Raw genomic sequence first — 18997 nt, 5'->3', positions numbered from 1 at the left:
CAAGTTTTAAAATGTTTAAATTTTGTTTCTTTTGAAGAAACATTATCATAATGAGTACTTTATTTTATGCCACAGCAATCAATGTGTATATTTTATGCTAAAAACATGAGATAGAGTAGAGATGACAAGTCACAAAGCATTATTTTTTGTATACGCGAGAAGATGAATCCAAAGAAACAAGCCATGGAGATTACACATCCCACCCACAAGCATCCACTGCTTCTTGTTGAGAAGAAAGATGAAAATAGAGTCTTCTGCTACGGTTGTGAAAAAACTATATCAGGCTCAGCTTATGGTTGCAGCAAATGTTCATTGTTCCTTCACAAGTCCTGCTCTGAGATTCCTCAACAGATCCAACATTTCATCCACCAGTGCCTTCTTACTCTCCGAATAACCACTGCAGAGTGCGAAGGATGTGTCCAAAACCACTCAGGCTTAATGTTCTGCTGCAATCGCTGTGATTTCCATCTGGGTGCTGACTGTGCCTTGCAATCCAACATTAAATCTGAACAAGAAAGTTCCGAGATTCAGCATTTCAGTCATTTCCATCCATTGACTTTACTTGACCTAGAAGGTGATGGATCTACCTGCAGTTTATGTGGGAAAGTCTGCAGAGGCCTTATCTATAAGTGCAACATTTGCTACTTTCGCCTTCACAAATCCTGCTTGGACAACTTACCACACTCTCTCCAGTCCTTCTTTCACCCTTGTCCTCTTGTCCTCCACAGAACTTCATTGCCTTACCGATGTGAAGCTTGTAGGGAAAGGCGTTCAGGCATGAGCTTCAGCTGTCGCAAATGTGGGTTCGACATGGAACCTATCTGTGCTCTAGCATCCATCAAGATGTCTGAAACCGGTATCGATGGCAAGCTTCAACATTTTAGCCATGGACATCCATTGAAGCTCATCCAGGAGGATGCCAACAACTGCTGCAAGGCATGTGGAAAGATCTGCTTTGGCCCAACTTATAAGTGTGCAGGCAACTCATTCTACAGCTACACATGTAAATTCTTTTTACACAAATCTTGCGCCGATCTGTTACCTGAAATCCAACATCCTTTCCACCCAAAACATACCCTTTCCCTCCAGGCTAAGCTGCCCGAATCAGTACCTGCATCGTCTGGTTGCAGTGCTTGTGGGCAAGAAAGCTCAGGCTTCATCTACTTTTGTGCTAAATGTACATTCTACATGGATGTGAACTGTGCCTCCTTGACACCCTCCATAAAATACAATCAGCACAAGCACCTTCTCACCCTCTTTGATGAAGCAGAAAGCTGTTTTGACTGTAACTTGTGTGGGAAGACATGCAGGGGCTCCTTCCTGCGATGTGTGGAGTGTAAATTCAATCTCCATGTGCACTGTCATCCCTCACTGCCGCTAACAATCAATCATGAATGTCATGTAGATCCACTGACGTTTACCAAATTGCTAGTCCAAGATGATTTCTACGAGGCTAATGAGTTTTACTGTGATGTTTGTGAGGAGAAGAGGAATCCAGAGGCTTCAGTTTACTATTGTGCAGAATGTGATTATGTTGCTCATGTCCGATGTGTGATCTCTGAGGTATGTCAAAATTTAATCTTTCATGAAAAATTTTGATGGGTTTTCAACTTTTCACTGAAAAGATCCATTTTTTTGGAACAATTGTCAATACTATGATTGATATAAGAAATAGATTTTTAACCGTGATTTGAACTTTTGGCCTTTGTGGGTTTAGGTATTTTCTGAGGGGTTCACTGAAAAGATCCATTTTTTTGGGAACAATTTTCCATATTATGATATAAGAAATAGATTTAACTGTGATTTGAACTTTGGGTGTTGGTGGGTTTAGGTCTTTTCTGAGGAAGCGAGGATTGATGCAAATAGTTTTAGGTCAGACACCAGGATTACAGAATTAGACAATGAGATAACAAAGCTTTATAGAGAGATGAAGGTGTTAAAAGAAGAAGCAACAAGAGTAAAAGCAAGGATGGAAGCAATAACAGCAGATTTAAAAGGCCTGTAATTCAAATTCAGCGTCTGACAATCATCAATGTTATCTGTTAGCCAAGTATCAGAACCATGTTATTTTATGTCCCGAAGTGAAAGTGAGTAAGTATATATATATATATATATATACATATATATGTAGACGTAGTGATATATTAGAATTCAGATTTGTGGGGAATGCCTCCATTTTCATTCACTACAGCCCAAGTTTCAATAGAACTGCACTTTATATTTTACAGTAAACCTTACTGACTCCTATTGCCATTTAAATTCTCATCAAGTTTCATACCTCTAATTCAACTCAAACTTCCAAGTTTAAATCCCTTATTCTGTAATTTCTGACAAAAACGGGAGTGAATTAAATCTAGACATGAATTTATTTTGAATATATCAAACTTGACTCGATAATATTCTTAAACTATCGTGTACAAATCGAAAAAAAAAGTTTATTTTGATAAATAAAGAAATTTAAGAATACGATAAAAGTAATTAATGACAAATTTTTGTTGATATATCCGTGCAATTAACTTATATTATCACTTTTCCTCCTTTGATGTAACAAATTAAAGCAAAGTTTGTGCCCAAAAATAAAAACTTTGTTACAAACAAAATTTTTAATTTTAATTTGGTTAAAAAGTTAGTTTATTGTTTAAAAAAAAAAAAAGAAACTTGTTATGAAAACCAAAAGCATAGTCTTTGATTGTCTTGGATATGTAATTTTGTATATTAAGATTACATATATTTTGTATGTATTTCAATTTTTATGTGATTTCTGTAAATATATATATATATATATATTACAAATATCTTTAGTAATTAATTAGAATTCATTAATTTTCTTCATCAAAATTTATTATATGTACTCTTAATTGTAAATTTAAATTCATTTAGAAGACAGTCAATTTACATTTTAAAATACAAATAAAGCTTAAAAACTTATCTGTAATATAACATTTATTAGTGTTTTGCAGTCGTGAATCGCATATATCTACTATTTAAAAAATTAATGTATTTATATACAATTAGTTTTTAAGTTATAAATTTTGTTACTCGTTAATAAAATAAATATTTTTATTTTATGTTAAGTATACAAATTTATGAACTGAACATATAGGTAGTATAATATAATATAAAACAATTTTGTTTGATGTTTGAATTTTATTTTAATTGAGACTATGTTTGATATAATATATACGAAAGATAAGTTTGTTTCTTTATCTTACCTTACCCAATATTTAATAGTAAAATTGTTAATTAATAAATAAAATAAGATTCCACTTAGTATTATTCATTTCATAAAAGTTAAAGGAGTAATAATACTCACTATAATAATATTTTAAAAAGATAAAATATCTATTTTAATCATCTAAGTGGAGGCCTCCATTATTAAATAATGTTATTGTCACTCTATCACTTATACTATCATCACTATTATAATATCATGATTTCATATCAATAAGAATATATCATTGTTAAGTTTCATATAGAAAAAGTAAGATATTAAAATAAATTTCAACTTTTTAGTGCTACTTTTGATTTGTAATTATTTTATTACCATAATTATTGTCATCTCTATCAGTATTTAAAATACTATTAGTATTACCACTATAACCACTACCGTTATCACTTTTGATTTGTAATCATTATCGCTGCAATTGTTGATTTTTATTATTGTCATTATTATTACTATTAATATCATTATTTTTATTATTGTTTTATTACTAATAGCATTATTATTATTGATTATTACAATTAATATATATATATATATAAAAGTTTGTATGATATTTCTAATTTCTTTACTAAATCATAATGTTAAACATACAGTTTTGCTCATAGACATTATTACTTATCTTTTATCCTGCTTAATACAAAAAATATAGCCTAAGTTTTCTACTAAAATTAATATAAGAAGCACTTACTACTAATAAATAAAAGAAGTGCCGAAAAATGTAACCATCTGCTCTGTCGCAGACATTATTTTTCAGCATACTTTTTTTTGTATATCAAATATTTTAAAAAAAAAATTTATTATTAAGTTTTATATTTTATTTTTGTCGTATATTTTCCTTAATTATTTAAGATACATTATTATTGATATATAAATATTATTCAATTATTTAAATATATATTTTTAAAAAAAAATTGCATTTTTATTATTTAATAATAAAAAAATCAAACAGAAAAACTTTTACAATAACGGTTTCAGAAAGCTCCGGGTTTTAAAACTTTTTTTCCTTTATAATAAAAACAACAAAGTTATGTAATGAAAATAATACGTATATATTTATATTCTCCAAATCAACATGTGAGGTAACAGTTACAGTTCCAAATGCGATATTTATGCAACTTAAATTACGGTGTTTAAATAACGTAATTGATAACAAATTTGGAAAATACTTACAATAATTTTTCCCATGAATTGAGAAGTAATTTGGGAGAGATTTATATTAAAATAAAAATATTTAATATTTCCTTTTATTTGCTTGAATTTATATTTAAAACGAATTTCAGGCTTTAATTATAAAGGAACTCAAATAAACTTATGCTTCAAAGTGCAGGCATGGAAGTTTTGGTTTAAATATAAATTTTATCTTTACCTATATTCTATATGTTGAATATTTATATATATTAACTAACATCAACATGTATGCATCTTCAGTCTATAGATACATACGAAACTGTGGTATATTTGAGATCGGCAATAATGCCATCGCGTAGGAATCTTACAAAAGAAAAAAAACAAATCCCATTTTGCTTCGTCCAACTGGTACACACAACAACATAACTCCTACATGATCTTGACATTGAATCTAAGAAAGAAAAAACACTAACTCCACGTTTAAATATAAAGCATGACCCAGATTCCCAGAATGCTTCCGTAATTCATGCCAAGTTCATACAAAAACCACAGAAGACAGGTTAATCAAAGTAAAAGAAACAGGGGAATTGGAAGATAAAAAAGGGGAATAAAACGAACATCAAAGCCTAGAAATGTTGGGGAAAATGAATCGTACCACTTTGCGAGGAAAAAAAATATTAAACCCCACATTTTAATAGTAGTAACGCATCTCTGCTACTAGGCAAATGTCAGTGTATATCTTGGACTCTTCAATCCAAGAGAAAGACTAGTTGTAAGACAATTAAGCGCAGGCACAATCATGTTTGCCTAACACTTTCGTATTTTGCACAATCAGGGGAGAATTCAAGCAGTACAAACTAACCTATTGATGACCTCAAACTCCATAGAAGGCAGGAGGACATGGTTGTATCAGGTCCAACTAATAGTACTCGTTGGGTTTTTGCTTGCTCTGAATTATAGGCACTCCATCTTCTCTCCATTTTATCCGCCCCTCACATAATGCTGCTACTACTTTCACATATAGGCGATGCTCCTAAAATAAATAAACAAAAAGGATGTCACTTCAAGATGCAATAATTACCACAAGTTACAAACCCTGATAATCTCCCCAACAAAATCTTGAAGATCATTATAAAACCAACCCAATAGATTGTTTTCGTTTAAATTAAAATATAAATCTTAGTACCTCCTGAAGAACCCTTGCAGCCAACACCTCAGCAGTATCAGTTGCAAACACAGGGACAACTTGTTGAGCAAGTATTCGTCCCGTGTCATAATTCTCATCAACAAAATGAATTGTTGCTCCTGTATACCTATTGATCCAAAAGAAGGAGAAATTTACCGTATAAGAAACATCTACCTGTAACCTCTTTTTTGGGAAGCATAATAATGAAATAAATGTGGAGAAGTTTCTTAGATTACTCATTAAGAAAAAATTACAAAACAAAAAAAAGCAACATTAGTGCAGCAAACTACCTGGCTCCTGAAGCAATGACTGCTCTATGTACCTTCATGCCAAAATAGCCTTTGCCTCCAAAAGCTGGAAGAAGTGATGGATGAATATTTACGATACACTTTGGATAAGCTCGGATCAACTCTAATGGAATAAGTTTCAAATATCCAGCTAGAAGAATAAAATCAATCTCATATCTCCTGGTTATAGAAACAATCATAACTTCAGGCATCTATTTAACTCATGGATGTTGAATTACATATCTTATAGGGAAAGAGAAAATAAAAGTGCAAAGACCACTGAGCACTTGCAAAACTCTGTTACGGACTCCAAAAATCAGATCATAACTTTTGATAAGGTGCACGAAAGGAGGAAGAAATTATGTATTTGGTTATTATGCTGTAAATTTCTACTATTTATGGTAGTTAAATATTCAATAACAATATACATGTAAGAATAAGTCTAAGATTAAAGACAAGAGGTAGTTAGGATAAATTCTGGAAAAAAAAACTGGAAGGTAGCTACCTTAATCTTGTCATAAGCTTTTTTTTCTTAAATAACCTCAATCTTTTCATAAACATTGCTGTCTTTTTGGGACAGATTACAAATGAAGTATTCCTTTAAAAGTTAAGAGTACTTCCTCACTCTAGAGACTGAAGGGTTCCCTCTTAAAGAGTCTCTAAGAAAATTTCAAAGTAAACAGAAGAAGAAAAACTCAGAACAATATTCAGTCTCCTACTATTTTTATGTTGAAAGACCAATAACAAGATCCAGTAGGGACCCTAACAAACAAAATTTTCTTCACTCAATAATTTGAGGAAATTGGATCCAAGTGTTACCGATACATCATGAACAAATACAAGGTAGATATCTAAAAATAAATTGCAGAAGAGAACTTACCTAAGAACAGTAACAAGCTCACTAGGAGACAGTCCATTGGGTTGATCTTTTACTTTCGGGAACAAAAGTGTTGGGATGCCATTATTTCTTGCATACTCAGCACCTCCACAATCTGGTATATTGGGTGATATATATGAAACATGTCAAAGAACAGAATTCCCAAGAGAAAGGTGACTAGAACTAAGTTTAACAGCCTGGTCTTGTCACGAACAATCATTTACGGTTGAATTTCCATTTAAGTCAAGGGATTTCACCTCAACAGCGTTTAAAAACAAAACTAGCTTAAAGAAGCAATCATCTAAAATTAGGTATCGACAGCAAGAGAAAAACCCGACAAGAGAATAAACTACTGAAACCCACAATCATATACTATATATATATATATATAGATGACTGAAAAAGCAGAAAAGAGAATTTAACTTACCTCCCTTATTTGTAACCAATACAACCACATCACCATGGATTGAACCCTCAAGGCAAGCCTGATGAAGTGACCTGAAATTGGAACCGCCACCCGACACAAAAACAGCTAGCTTCTTCATTTTAACTTCAGTTTTCAATTCGTTATCATTGAAAACAAAGTCACCAGGTTTTTCTGCTTTGATGCTATTTAAGCAATGTATAGAACGTGATCTAAGAGAAAAATGAGGGATTTCAGAAGATTTGTTAGATGCGCAAAAAGCCCAATCAGGTGTAGAGAAAACGAAGAGGGGTCGATTTTGAACTGAAGGGATTATGAACTTTGAGCGTAAACAAAGCAGACTTTGAGCTTCCATTAAAACGAAGTCGAGAAATGAGAAGTATAACACAGCAGGCAGGACAGAATGAAAATTAATAATTCTGAGGCAACTAAACCTAGCCCAAAAATGCTCAAAACGACGCCGTTTTGGAAGAAGCGTGCGGGTTTCTCAAGGGGAAACTGGAGGGGATCTGGAGAGGAGACAGGAGAGCAGATCTAACGCGAAAGCAGACGAGCAGAGGCGAATCCAGATGTGGAAAGCCGACTTGAACTTGAAATAAATCCAAGAATCGATGTTTATACATATCGAAAATCTCCTATCATGTAGTGTATATGTTGGCTCCACTGGAGGTGCTGGCTCGGCCGGAGCCCTTTACTCCACCGCGTCGCGAAAGTGGCGCGGCCTCTAAGTTCGTTCACCAGTCGGCCGAAAACCAAATAAAAAAATAAAAAAGAAACAGAGGAGAAGAAGAACGCAAGAAGAAGAAGAAGAAGAAAGGAAGAATAAGAAAAACGCGCTGGTTAGGGGTTTCGAAAAGAAGGGAATTTACTACCCGGCCGGACGAGTGTCCGTGCGCCTTACGTACACGATGGCGCGATCTGCGCGCGTTTTGGGTCCCAGGCTGTCCGTGGGTGTGGGCTTGGACTGTGAGCTCTCACAGGCCCGACAACAGAACTGGTGGAGTGCGGTGCAGAAAGGAGAACAAAGCAGAAGCAAAAACTCGGAGAAGCCCAAACGGAGATACATTTTTGGAACAGTTTCTTACTTGTCTCAACCTTAAAATATATATATATATATATGTATAATAGAGTCCTATGTTTTGAGGAAAACATAAACGTGGGCTTACTTTTGAGAAAATTTTCGATGTCTATTAAGAATAAAAGAAAAAGAAGAAAATATCTTTAAAAATATCAAAAAGAAAAAAAAATGTGATCTTGAAATGATTTTTTAGTAAAAGAAAAGAATATATATCAATATGGGAAATATTGATTCAGAGTTTTCAGTATTGCATTAATTTGAAGATATGGTGATTGAAATTTGTAAAATTATGTAATGATTCTTGATTCTTGATCCTAGTATGCAAATTTGTCTCGGAAGTAGAAAAGAAAAAGATGCAGAGGCAGAGATCAAAAATCACAAAGCATTGGTTTTTGTATATGTGAGAAGGTGAATCCAAAGAAACAAAGCAATGGAGATTAAACATCCAACCCACAACCATCCACTGCTTCTTGTTGAGGATAAAAATGAAGATAGACTCTTCTGCTATGGTTGTGAAAGAATTGTATCAAGCTCACCTTATCGTTGCAGCAATTGTTCCTTCGCAAGTCCTGCTCTGAGATTCCTCAACAGATCCAATATTTCCTGCACCAGTGTCTTCTTACTCTCAGAATAACCGCTGCAAAACGCGAAGGATGTTGTCGAAACCACTCAGGCTTCATATTTTGCTGTGATCACTGTGATTTCCATCTGGATGCTGACTGTACCTTGGAATCCACCATTAAATCTGAACAAGGTAGTTCACAGATTCAGCATTTCAGTCATTTCCATCCATTGGTATAACTTGACCTAGAAGGAAATGGATCTACCTGCAGTATATGTAGGAAAGTCGGCTAAGACATCACCTATAAGTGCACCACTTACTATTTCTTCTTCACAAATCCTGATTGGACAACTTAGCGCACACACTCTAATCGTTCTCTCATACTTGTCCTCTTGTTCTCCACAGAACTTCATTGCCTTACCGATGTGAGGCTTGTAGGGAAAGACGTTCAGGCTTGAGCTTCAGCTGTCACAAATGTGGGTTCGACATGGAACCTATCTGTGCTCTAGCATCCATCAAGAGGTCTGAAACTGGTGTTGATGGCAAGATGCAACATTTTAGCCACGGACATCCATTGGAGCTCATCCAGGAGGATGCCAACAACTGCTGCAGGCATGTGGAAAGATCTGCTTTGGCCCAACTTATAAGTGTGTTGGCAACTCATTCTACAGCTGCCAATGTAAATTTTTTTTACACAAATCTTGCACCAATGTGTTACCTGAAATCCAACATCTTTTCCACCAAAAAACATACCCTTTCCCTCCTGGCTAAGCTGCCTGAATCAGTACCCCTACTCTCTGGTTGGGTGCTTGTGGGCACAGCAGCTCAGGCTTCACCTACTTTTGTGCTAAATGTAGATTCTACATGGATGTGAACTGTGCCTCCTTGACACCCTCCATAAAATACAATCAGCACAAGCATCTTCTCACCCTTTTAGATGTAGAAGAAAGCTGTTTTGACTGTAACTTGTGTGGGAAGACATGCAGGGGCTCCTTCCTGCTATGTGTGGAGTGTAAATTCAATCTCCATGTGCACTGTCATCCCTCACTGCTGCTAACAATCAATCATGAATGTCATGTAGATCCACTGACGTTTACCAAATTGCTAGTCCAAGATGATTTCTACGAGGCTAATGAGTTTTACTGTGATGTTTGTGAGGAGAAGAGGAATCCAGAGGCTCCAGTTTACTACTGTGCAGAATGTGATTATGTTGCTCATGTTCAATGTGTGATATCTGAGGTATGTCAAAAATTAATCTTTCATGGAAAAATTTGGTGCGTTTTAAACTTTTCACTGAAAAAGATCCATTCTTTGGTACAATTTTGAACACTAGCAAAGCTTTATAGAGAGATGGAGGGGTTAAAAGAAGAAGCAAAACAAGTAAAAGCAAGGTTGGAGGCAATAACAGCAGATTAAAAGGCATGTAATCCAAATTCAGCGCCTGAAAATCATCAATATTATCTGTTAGCCAAGTATCAAAATCACGTTAATTTGTGTATTGAAGTGAAAGTTTTTATGTACATAGACATAATGATATACTAGAATTTAAGTATATGAGGAATGCCTCCATTTTCATTCACTACAGACCTGGGTTTCAACACAACTGCCCTTTATATTTGACTGTAAACCTAACTAACTCCTACAGTTTCTGACAACTGAAAACTTTTAATTCAAGCCTCTTACACTGTAATTTCTGATGAGTGAAGTGAATTGAAGTTTGGAGATAAATTTACTTTAGATACGTAAAAATTGATTCGATAATCTTTTCAAACTGGCGTGTACACAACTAGAAAGATAACTTATTTTGGAGAGTAAAGAAATCTAAGAATATGATAAAAGCAGTTGGTGGCAAATCGTTGTTGATGTATCCATGAAATTACATTAACACTTTTCCTTCTTCTTTCCTTTCTTCCCATGTAACAGATTAAAGCTAGCTGAAAAATAAAAAATTTTTAGTTTTAGTTAGATTAAAAGGTCACTTTATTATTTCCAAAAAAAAAAAAAATTGTTGTCGTTATCAAAACTAAAAATATAATATTTTCTTTGTACGTGAAAACCAAAGTTATAGTCTTTTGATTGTCTTGGATTTCATGTTTTTTTTAAGATTAGTATTACATATATTTTGTATGTTTTTCAATTCCATGTGATTTTTGTTATAAAAAAAACCAATATATTTGGTAATTAATTAAAATTCATTAATTGTCTTCGTTAAAATTTATTATATATACTTTTGATTATAAACAAAACTATATCAGTCGTATAAACTTAAATTTATTTATAAAATAGTTAATTTAAATTTTAAAATGCAAATAAAGCTTAAAAATTTATCTACAATATAAAATATTAATATATTTTATTTTTTTAAAAAAAAGGCACTAACAACAATAATGTAAAATATTAATATATAAAATATTAATATTTATTTTTTAAACTATTAATTTATTTTTAAAATTACATACCTTAGTCGAATATGACAAACTTTTTTCTTTAAATGAAATCATGTTCTTGAGATCTCAATAATCAAATTTAATTCAAACAAAATCCATTCATCAACAAGGTATTGAATAACTCGTAATGCTACCATTTCAAAAACTACAAGTCTAATCCAAGCGTAATCCATTATTCAAATATGCTAACTATTAGTGCTTGGTTATCATTAGCCACGAATGCATACTACTTAGAAAATCAATACATTTATATGTACTTGGTTTTTGAATTATAATTTTATTTTTTTGTTAATAAAAATAAGTGCTTTCATTTTATGTAGAATACATAGATTTGTAAATTAAACCCATAGGTAACATAATATAATTTTATATAATATTTAAATTTATTTTAATTGATACTATGTTTGATACATATAATTTCTTATCTTACTTTAAACATAAAATTATTAGTTAATAGATAAACTAAGATACTACTTAGTATTATTTACTTTATAAAAGTTGGAAAGGCACTATTCACGGTAATAATACGTTAAAAAAATAAAATGATATTTTTATTTTTATTTTTCACTTCTAACTCATAATAAAATTATCATAATAATTTTACTTGTCATTCAGGTAGAAGTCTTCATTATTATTATCATTATAATTCTATTATCTTATATCATCATTGCTGTGATATCTTAATCTCATATAAAAAAAAGATATGTAATTATTAAGATTTATATAGAATTAAAGTCACACATGACCAATAAAATAAACTTTAAATTTTAAATGTCGGATGATTTACTTTGAAAGTTGTTGGGGTAACAGTACTTAAATTTGAATTTTATAATTATTATCATTGTTTCTTTTACATTTATCACAGTCACTATTACTCACGTCATACTACATTTACCATTAGCATCATATCTAACATCGTTGTAGTTACAACAATATTATCACTACTATTTTATCACTATAATCATCATCATCTCCATCAATGCCCTAACACTTTTACTATCACTACCATGATAGCTATTGTTACCATCTCTAACGTCACAATCACTATCACTACAACTATTATTTTTTATTATTAATGTTGTTATTGTCATTATTGTTAACATTTTTAGTATTATAATTACTATCATTAATATTGTACCATCATTATTATCATCGTTAATGTCATAGTCATTATTGTCACTATTAGTACCGTTGTTTTTATTCTATTTTTATTATTAGTAGCACTAATTATTATTGATTAATATAAAAAATGTATAATTTTATACTATATTACTAATTTCTTTACTAAATCTCTAATATTAAACATACAGTTTTACTTATAGATAATATATCTTATGGCATTGAATCTACTATTGCACTTTACACAAAAATTTAGTCTAAATTTTCTAAGACAATTAAACAAAAAGCATTTATTGCTTATAACTAAAAGAATGCCAACAATATTATTTCTCCTTTAAATCATGGTTGACATTGAGACTTTATTTACTCAATTATCTATTTTTTAACATGAATGTTTAAAAATTTATGTAGGCCTTTTTAATTTTTTATGATTATCCCAATTTGAAAAAAAAAAACAAAACTAATTGTAACAAAATATTTAAATATTTTTTCAGAAAATATAATAGTGTAACTCTTAACTTAATCATTATAATCTCTTCAAAATATTTATGAGATATGTTTTATATTTCATTAAATTAAACATTATAGATAGTTCATTACTTATTATAATATATTTATAAAATTTTGACTCCTATTTAATTATTGCATAAATCCTCACAAATAGAGCAAAAATATTATATTTTAATTAATTAATTAATTAACTATCTTTTGAACAAATATTTGTATTATTGAAAATGTTTAACTATTTTATATTAATAAATAAAAACTATTAATTAAAAATCAAAAGTTCCATGATTATAATAATATTTGAAGGAAACATGATTGTGCACGTTAAGAAATTAAATTGATTTTGACTACTAAATATTGATTAAAAAGAAGAAACACTTGGAGTAAAATATAAAGATAGAGTAAGATCAAGTGGAAAAAAATGTAATAATTTAATATTTTTGAAAAACTAATTTCATGTTTGCAAAGACAAGTATGGAATTAAATCAATACACACACATATATATATATATATTTCAATAATGGAATTATTTCTTTGCTTTTTAAATAAGGTTGATTTCTTTCTTAAAAAAGAGAAAAAAGAAACTTGTAGAAATTAATAGGTTCAGAACAGAAGGGCAAGAAAAAGGAGATCTGAACCCATCTGATTCTTCCCATTCTCCATTTCAACAAACCAGTTAATTACTTGATCCATCATTTATTGGTCGGAGATGAATTTTTCTATTTTATTTAATGTTAATTACTTACGGCTGGCTGATATAACCAACTAAACAGCTACGGCGGGCTGACGTGATCTTTCCAAATCTCCGCCAATCACTCATCTGCATTCATTTATTATATCCACCAATCCAATTCCTTCATATAAATGTATATATGTATGTATTAATCTTCATTGTAAAACTACCTGCAACCAAAAAGAGTTATGGGTTCTGCTTCAAAATTCTTTCCTTTAATTCTTATCTTAACAACTTTCTTATTCACATCACTTTCACTTTCTATTCCCTTCATCCTTCTCCATGGTATTTCTTCTCTCTCTCTCTCTTCATTAAGATTTTCTTCCACATGATCTTTCTTTTTCTCAATGGTTCTTGGGTACTGTATTCTCCATCAGATGGATGATGTTTCATATCTTTCAAACATGAAATACCCTTTTTCTTTTTTCTTCCTCTTTCTCATCTACCCTGCTCCTCCTTTCTTTTAAGTATATTATATTTATTATTGCAGGGATTGCAGATGAGTGTTCCAGTGCAAAATCCAAATTCTTTACTGAGTTTCTCAGCAACTCTTCTGGCTCCACTGGATATTGCATGTATGCTTTCATATCTCTTCTTATTATACTGTTTGAATTCTATAATTGGAATTTGCCGGAAGACCCTATTATTCATATTTAAAAACTACCTTTTTTTTATTTTGTACAGAGAAGTTGGGAATGGGCAATGGGACTCCTGGTTTATCCCTCTTGAAGAACAGGTAAAACCCAAAAAAACTAAAAACAAAAACAAAAGAAGCAATGTTTAGTTTGTTAAATTTATATTTGAAATCTTCTTATATGTTTTTTTCTGTTTGCAGAGCAGGATTGTTTGTGACAAGGTGATGAAGTTGTCTGGGTAACTCTGTAAATTTCCAAATGTATGGATTTTCAACTTCATATCATTCTGACAAATTATATTTCTTAATTTCCAGGTGAAGCAAATGAAAGAGTTGAGCGGTGGGTATAACATAGTTGGTCTTTCTCAGGTAAAAATCTCTCTCTCTCTCTCTCTCTCTCTCTCTCTCTCTATAGATATATATATATTCGGTCTCCATCTTTCCCATATTTTTCTCTGAATCTCTTCAACTATTTTACCTTCTTCAATCTTTGATTTCATTCAACAGGGTAACTTAATTGCTCGAGGACTAGTCGAGTTCTGCGATGATGCACCCCCTGTGAGACTCATATTAACTCTTATCTGAACTGTCTTTTTTTTTTTTTTTAAATAATTTTCTTGCCTTGTTTAAATCATTCTGATCTCCGACAAATCATTTTCGTTAATTTCATTTTCTGGGTTTTCCATATTTATGATTTCTAACCCTTTTATATATCTATTGAGACAGGTCAAGAATTATGTCTCCCTGGCAGGGCCTCATGCCGGAACAGCTTCTGTTCCTCTATGTGGTGTAGGTACATATTACTAATCATCTGTCCCCCTTATCTGGATTCTGCATAAAATTTAACAATGTCTTACTTCTGCAGTCTGGCGTTTTCTGCATAATTGCCGACGGATTAATCAAGTCAGACGTCTATACCGATTATGTCCAAGTAATTAACTAGTTCCGAGTTCAAGTAGAATAATTTAATTTGTTTAGTTTCAGATTTTTATGACTAGTTTAAAATATTGGTAAATATACTGCAGGATCATCTGGCTCCTAGTGGTTATCTAAAATTACCAATGGTAATTTTTTATGAACTAAACTCCATTGTTGTCTTGTTGATTAATAAAATAATTCCTTTGTTTCTGATTCTGATGAAAATTTAATTGACATTTGCAGGAAATCCCAAAGTATCTGGAAAAATGCAAGTTTCTTCCAAAGCTTAACAATGAGCTTCCTGATCAAAAGAATTCGAGTTATAAGCACCGACTCAGTAGCTTGCAGAAGTTGGTGCTTATCATGGTGAGACTTCAAAACTCATTTTTAATTATCATCTGTGGTGTTCTTCTTTTTTCTTCGATTACTAACAAAACTTTTAGTTATATGGTTTATTAGTTCAAAATATATTTTGTGTTTTTTTCAAAAATTAATTTTTGTAATTCTCAAATATATATATATATATGGAGATAAAAGAGAACTCACTATATATGTTTCTGGTTTGAAACAGTTTGAGGACGAAGAAGTTGTGATACCGAAGGAAACTTCCTGGTTTGGATATTACCGAGATGGAGCTTTCAACCCAGTCATTCCTCCACAACAGGTTAGCACCTCTTTTTAAGATTAAACGAAACTGAAACAGGAAAATAAGCAACAGGACATTTCTGATTTAGGAAACCAAAAAATGAAACTGGAAAGTAAACAACATAGAGGTTTCTGGTTTAGGAAACCAGTCTCGTTCATTTCTTTTTGGTCACGTAACTATCGTGTGTGCGCAGACAAAGCTTTACACAGAGGATTGGATTGGTTTAAAAACGTTAGATGATACCGGAAAAGTAGAGTACGTTGCTGTACGTGGGGGCCATCTAAACATATCCACACAAGATATGCAGAAGCATGTTGTACCTTACTTGGTTTGACGCCGCTTCTGTTAAAAGTAACGGAGATCTACACAAATTATGCAGAATCATGTTGTACCTTACTTGGTTTGACGTTACTTCTGTTAAATATAACGGAGATTTACGCACCAGATGGATAAATGCCCGTCTATGGATTGATGTACTCCGTCACTGACGTTATTTTTCACCCCAGCTTTCGTGTACCAAATATTAATAGCACTTATTATTAATCCTTATATTTAATTTTACGTTAAGAAAGCTGTTATTATGTAAATAATTATAATTAATTATTTGCAACAAAGTTATGTAATTAAAACAATACATATATGTTTATATTTATATGTATGACTCATCTCCAAATCAATAGTTATCAACTTGTGAAGTAACGGTCATAGTTATAAATGTCGTATTTATGTAATTTAAATTTGGAAACTACTTATATAATTTATTTATTTACTTATTTTTTTCTAAAAGGTTTCTTAACAAATTAAATAATTTTTTAAGAAATTAATACATACATTTTGGGTAATGTTGTTAACACTTGCTTTAAATATAGATATTTTTCTTAAAATGAGAAAATAATATTTATGAATACATACGAAAACACTATTTATTTATAACCAGCTGGTGTCTTAAAACGAGAAGAAACTCACTCCCCTGCGTTTTATAACTTAAACTACCTTCTTCTCCACCAATCTTATTTCTTCATCTCAAATATCTAATCCCCATGCCGAAACTACCAGTGGAAGCAAATCTACAAATGTTTAATATCGCTTTCTTTCTCACATTCATCTTCTTTCCGCTTTCATTTTCTCTTCCCTTCATCGTTCTCCATGGTATTTCTTTTCCACTTTTCTTCTCCCTTCCTTTTCTTCATTTATGATCTGGAGCTTATATTATGTACGCATATATGTAGGTATTGGGGATCAGTGTGATGGAGGAGTGACGCGCTTCACTCAGTTTCTCAGCAGCTCTTCCCGTTCCCCTGGATATTGCATGTATATATATATATGCTTCTTGCCGTCTTGCTTGTCTTCAACAACAAGAGATTGTATATAGATTTGTTTTTCTGGTTCATATTTTTTATTTATTATTTTTTTTTTTGTGTTGTGCAGAGAAGTTGGGAATGGAAAATGGGATTCATGGTTTCTCCCAATTGAAGAGCAGGTAACAATACGAAGAAATCTATTGATTTTTGTTTTGTGATTGTTTATAGTTGAGATCTTCTGAATCCCTTTTTTTCTTTTTCATATTTGCAGAGCAGGATTGTTTGTGATAAGGTGATGAAGCTGTCAGCTAATTATGCTACTTTTCAATCATCTGGCTTTTCGACTGTCACTTTTCACAAATTCATTTTCAATATCTACAGGTGAAGCAAATGAAAGAGTTGAGTGGTGGTTACAACATAGTTGGTCTCTCTCAGGTAAAATCTATCTGGAAAATTCGTTTCGTTTGAAGACTAATAGAAAATATTAAAGGATTTCCAGAAATTTAACACAGAGATTTTAATATTCTCAATCTTTCATTTGGTTCAACAGGGTAATCTAGTAGCTCGAGGTGTTATCGAGTTCTGTGATGGTGGACCCCCAGTAAGAACCAGCTTGAATGCATATTTTCATTTCGTCATTTCTGATACCTAGTTTTGGTTATATTAAACACTACCAAAATCATAATTCTGGAAACCTTTCAGTCTTTATCATTGATCTTGAATCTTGAATGGCTCAACAAGTGTCTTTGATTCAGCATCTTCTGATTTCTGATAATCAATGTTGTTGAATATTTGCTTCAATATTTATGAGTTTTAACCCTTTTGTCCACTGAAACAGGTCAAAAATTATGTGTCTCTAGGAGGACCTCACGCGGGAATAGCTGCTGTTCCACAATGTGATGGTGTAAGTAGTGTCTGTCCCTTTGAATTGCTTATCATTTTCAGTCAAAAATGTTGCTCAAGGATGATCATTTGATCTTGTCATGAATCAAAATATATTGCATTCTACGTTAGTTGTAAAATAGGATATCTCACTTATGCAGTCTAGTCTTCTGTGCCAAATTGCCAACGCATTAATCAGGTCAGAGGTGTACGACGACTATGTCCAGGTATGCTTCTTATTTCTCAGATGTTCTCACATGTAATTTCTGCTTGATTTATAATTAAAGCAACTTGCTTAATATAATGCAGGATCATCTGGCTCCCGGTGGTTATATCAAATTACCGAAGGTGGGAATATGAATGTTAATTCTGAGAGCTAGCTGATAAACTCCTGTACATGCAATTTTTTTTAATTAAAATAGATTCAAATGTGAATATAATTCCAGGATATTCCTGAGTATCTGAAGAAATGCAAGTTCCTTCCGAAACTTAGCAATGAGCTTCCAAATAAGAACCCCATTTACAAGCAGCGATTCAGTAGCTTGCAGAACTTGGTGCTTATCATGGTGAGTTTAAAGTCATGTTTGTCATCTGTAATGGTAAATAGCTAGATTCCAACTTATTTGGTCCAAATCTTTTTTTACGTTTAAGCATTATTGTTTATGGTTTCCAATAGTTCGAGAATGATTTGATGTTGATACCAAAAGAAACTTCATGGTTCGGATATTACCCAGATGGAGGGGATGCTGTGATTCCTACGCAACAGGTACATTTTTTTCGGTACATTTTTTTCAGTGGCGATAAGATTACATTGGAACAAAGATTCAAATGTTTGTTTACAATGTGCAGACAAAACTTTACATGGAGGATTGGATTGGTCTAAAAAGCTTAGACGAAGGTGGTAGAGTGAAGTATATTAGTGTACCTGGAGGCCATCTCAATATATCTACAGAAGATACCCAGAAGTATGTTGTGTCTTACTTGGCAGACACCCACACCAGACAACTCAAAATTTAGTTACAAATGTATATTCATGTACTATTC

The 18997-nt window shown here is 32.1% G+C and overlaps 4 protein-coding genes and 1 pseudogene across 5 annotated transcripts; 4 read left to right on the top strand and 1 right to left on the bottom strand.

Annotated features, from left to right (window-relative positions):
• Positions 1–50: 50 nt before the first annotated feature.
• LOC110811452 (uncharacterized) lies at positions 51–2232 on the top strand. The gene is made up of 2 exons (XM_088217683.1): positions 51–1563; positions 1832–2232. The coding sequence occupies exons 1-2, from the start codon at positions 163–165 to the stop codon at positions 2003–2005; spliced, it is 1575 nt and encodes a 524-aa protein (XP_088073809.1). The 5' UTR covers positions 51–162; the 3' UTR covers positions 2006–2232.
• A 2483-nt stretch (positions 2233–4715) lies between these two features.
• Positions 4716–7964, bottom strand: LOC110811462 (Formyl transferase). 2 transcript variants are annotated; one of them, XM_022037977.2, is made up of 5 exons: positions 7129–7964; positions 6705–6816; positions 5828–6001; positions 5538–5664; positions 4716–5384 (listed from the first exon to the last, which is right to left on the bottom strand). In XM_022037977.2, the coding sequence occupies exons 1-5, from the start codon at positions 7478–7480 to the stop codon at positions 5271–5273; spliced, it is 879 nt and encodes a 292-aa protein (XP_021893669.1). In that variant the 5' UTR covers positions 7481–7964; the 3' UTR covers positions 4716–5270. The 2 variants fall into 2 exon arrangements, with proteins under 2 accessions (XP_021893669.1, XP_021893668.1); XM_022037976.2 differs by having other exon boundaries at positions 5828–6004; positions 7129–7959.
• A 336-nt stretch (positions 7965–8300) lies between these two features.
• Positions 8301–10181, top strand: LOC148266235 (uncharacterized; annotated as a pseudogene).
• Positions 10182–13643: 3462 nt separating this feature from the next.
• LOC110811440 (uncharacterized) lies at positions 13644–16254 on the top strand. Its single transcript, XM_022037952.2, has 12 exons — positions 13644–13857; positions 14063–14147; positions 14257–14308; positions 14408–14428; positions 14522–14575; positions 14714–14764; positions 14933–14995; positions 15072–15137; positions 15232–15270; positions 15368–15490; positions 15696–15788; positions 15964–16254. Exons 1-12 carry the CDS (start codon positions 13761–13763, stop codon positions 16102–16104), a joined length of 885 nt encoding a protein of 294 aa, XP_021893644.2. The 5' UTR covers positions 13644–13760; the 3' UTR covers positions 16105–16254.
• Positions 16255–16718: 464 nt separating this feature from the next.
• Positions 16719–18970, top strand: LOC110811435 (uncharacterized). The gene is made up of 12 exons (XM_022037944.2): positions 16719–16919; positions 17000–17081; positions 17199–17250; positions 17343–17363; positions 17453–17506; positions 17622–17672; positions 17910–17975; positions 18115–18180; positions 18263–18301; positions 18400–18519; positions 18630–18719; positions 18803–18970. The coding sequence occupies exons 1-12, from the start codon at positions 16811–16813 to the stop codon at positions 18968–18970; spliced, it is 918 nt and encodes a 305-aa protein (XP_021893636.1). The 5' UTR covers positions 16719–16810.
• The last annotated feature ends 27 nt before the right edge of the window (positions 18971–18997 follow it).

Source organism: Carica papaya, chromosome 4, assembly GCF_054855325.1.
Source record: "Carica papaya isolate Zhongbai chromosome 4, ASM5485532v1, whole genome shotgun sequence".
Classification (NCBI taxonomy): domain Eukaryota; kingdom Viridiplantae; phylum Streptophyta; class Magnoliopsida; order Brassicales; family Caricaceae; genus Carica; species Carica papaya.
Note: the sequence above shows the minus strand (reverse complement) of the source record. Positions and strands in the feature narration are given on the sequence as shown.

Bases quoted from the DNA above. Each gene is read 5' to 3' on its own strand.
- LOC110811452 (XM_088217683.1), top strand. From the start codon at position 163: ATGAATCCAAAGAAACAAGCCATGGAGATTACACATCCCACCCACAAG. The intron at 1,564-1,831 runs GTATGTCAAAAT...TGGTGGGTTTAG, and splicing joins TCCGATGTGTGATCTCTGAG to GTCTTTTCTGAGGAAGCGAG.
- LOC110811435 (XM_022037944.2), top strand. From the start codon at position 16,811: ATGCCGAAACTACCAGTGGAAGCAAATCTACAAATGTTTAATATCGCT. The intron at 17,673-17,909 runs GTAAGAACCAGC...CCACTGAAACAG, and splicing joins TCTGTGATGGTGGACCCCCA to GTCAAAAATTATGTGTCTCT. The intron at 18,181-18,262 runs GTATGCTTCTTA...AATATAATGCAG, and splicing joins TGTACGACGACTATGTCCAG to GATCATCTGGCTCCCGGTGG.
- LOC110811462 (XM_022037976.2), bottom strand. From the start codon at position 7,480: ATGGAAGCTCAAAGTCTGCTTTGTTTACGCTCAAAGTTCATAATCCCT. The intron at 5,665-5,827 runs GTAGTTTGCTGC...TTGGATCAATAG, and splicing joins GTCATTGCTTCAGGAGCCAG to GTATACAGGAGCAACAATTC. The intron at 5,385-5,537 runs GTACTAAGATTT...TATTTATTTTAG, and splicing joins CTGCAAGGGTTCTTCAGGAG to GAGCATCGCCTATATGTGAA.
- LOC110811440 (XM_022037952.2), top strand. From the start codon at position 13,761: ATGGGTTCTGCTTCAAAATTCTTTCCTTTAATTCTTATCTTAACAACT. The intron at 14,996-15,071 runs GTAGGTACATAT...TTACTTCTGCAG, and splicing joins CTTCTGTTCCTCTATGTGGT to TCTGGCGTTTTCTGCATAAT. The intron at 15,138-15,231 runs GTAATTAACTAG...AATATACTGCAG, and splicing joins TCTATACCGATTATGTCCAA to GATCATCTGGCTCCTAGTGG.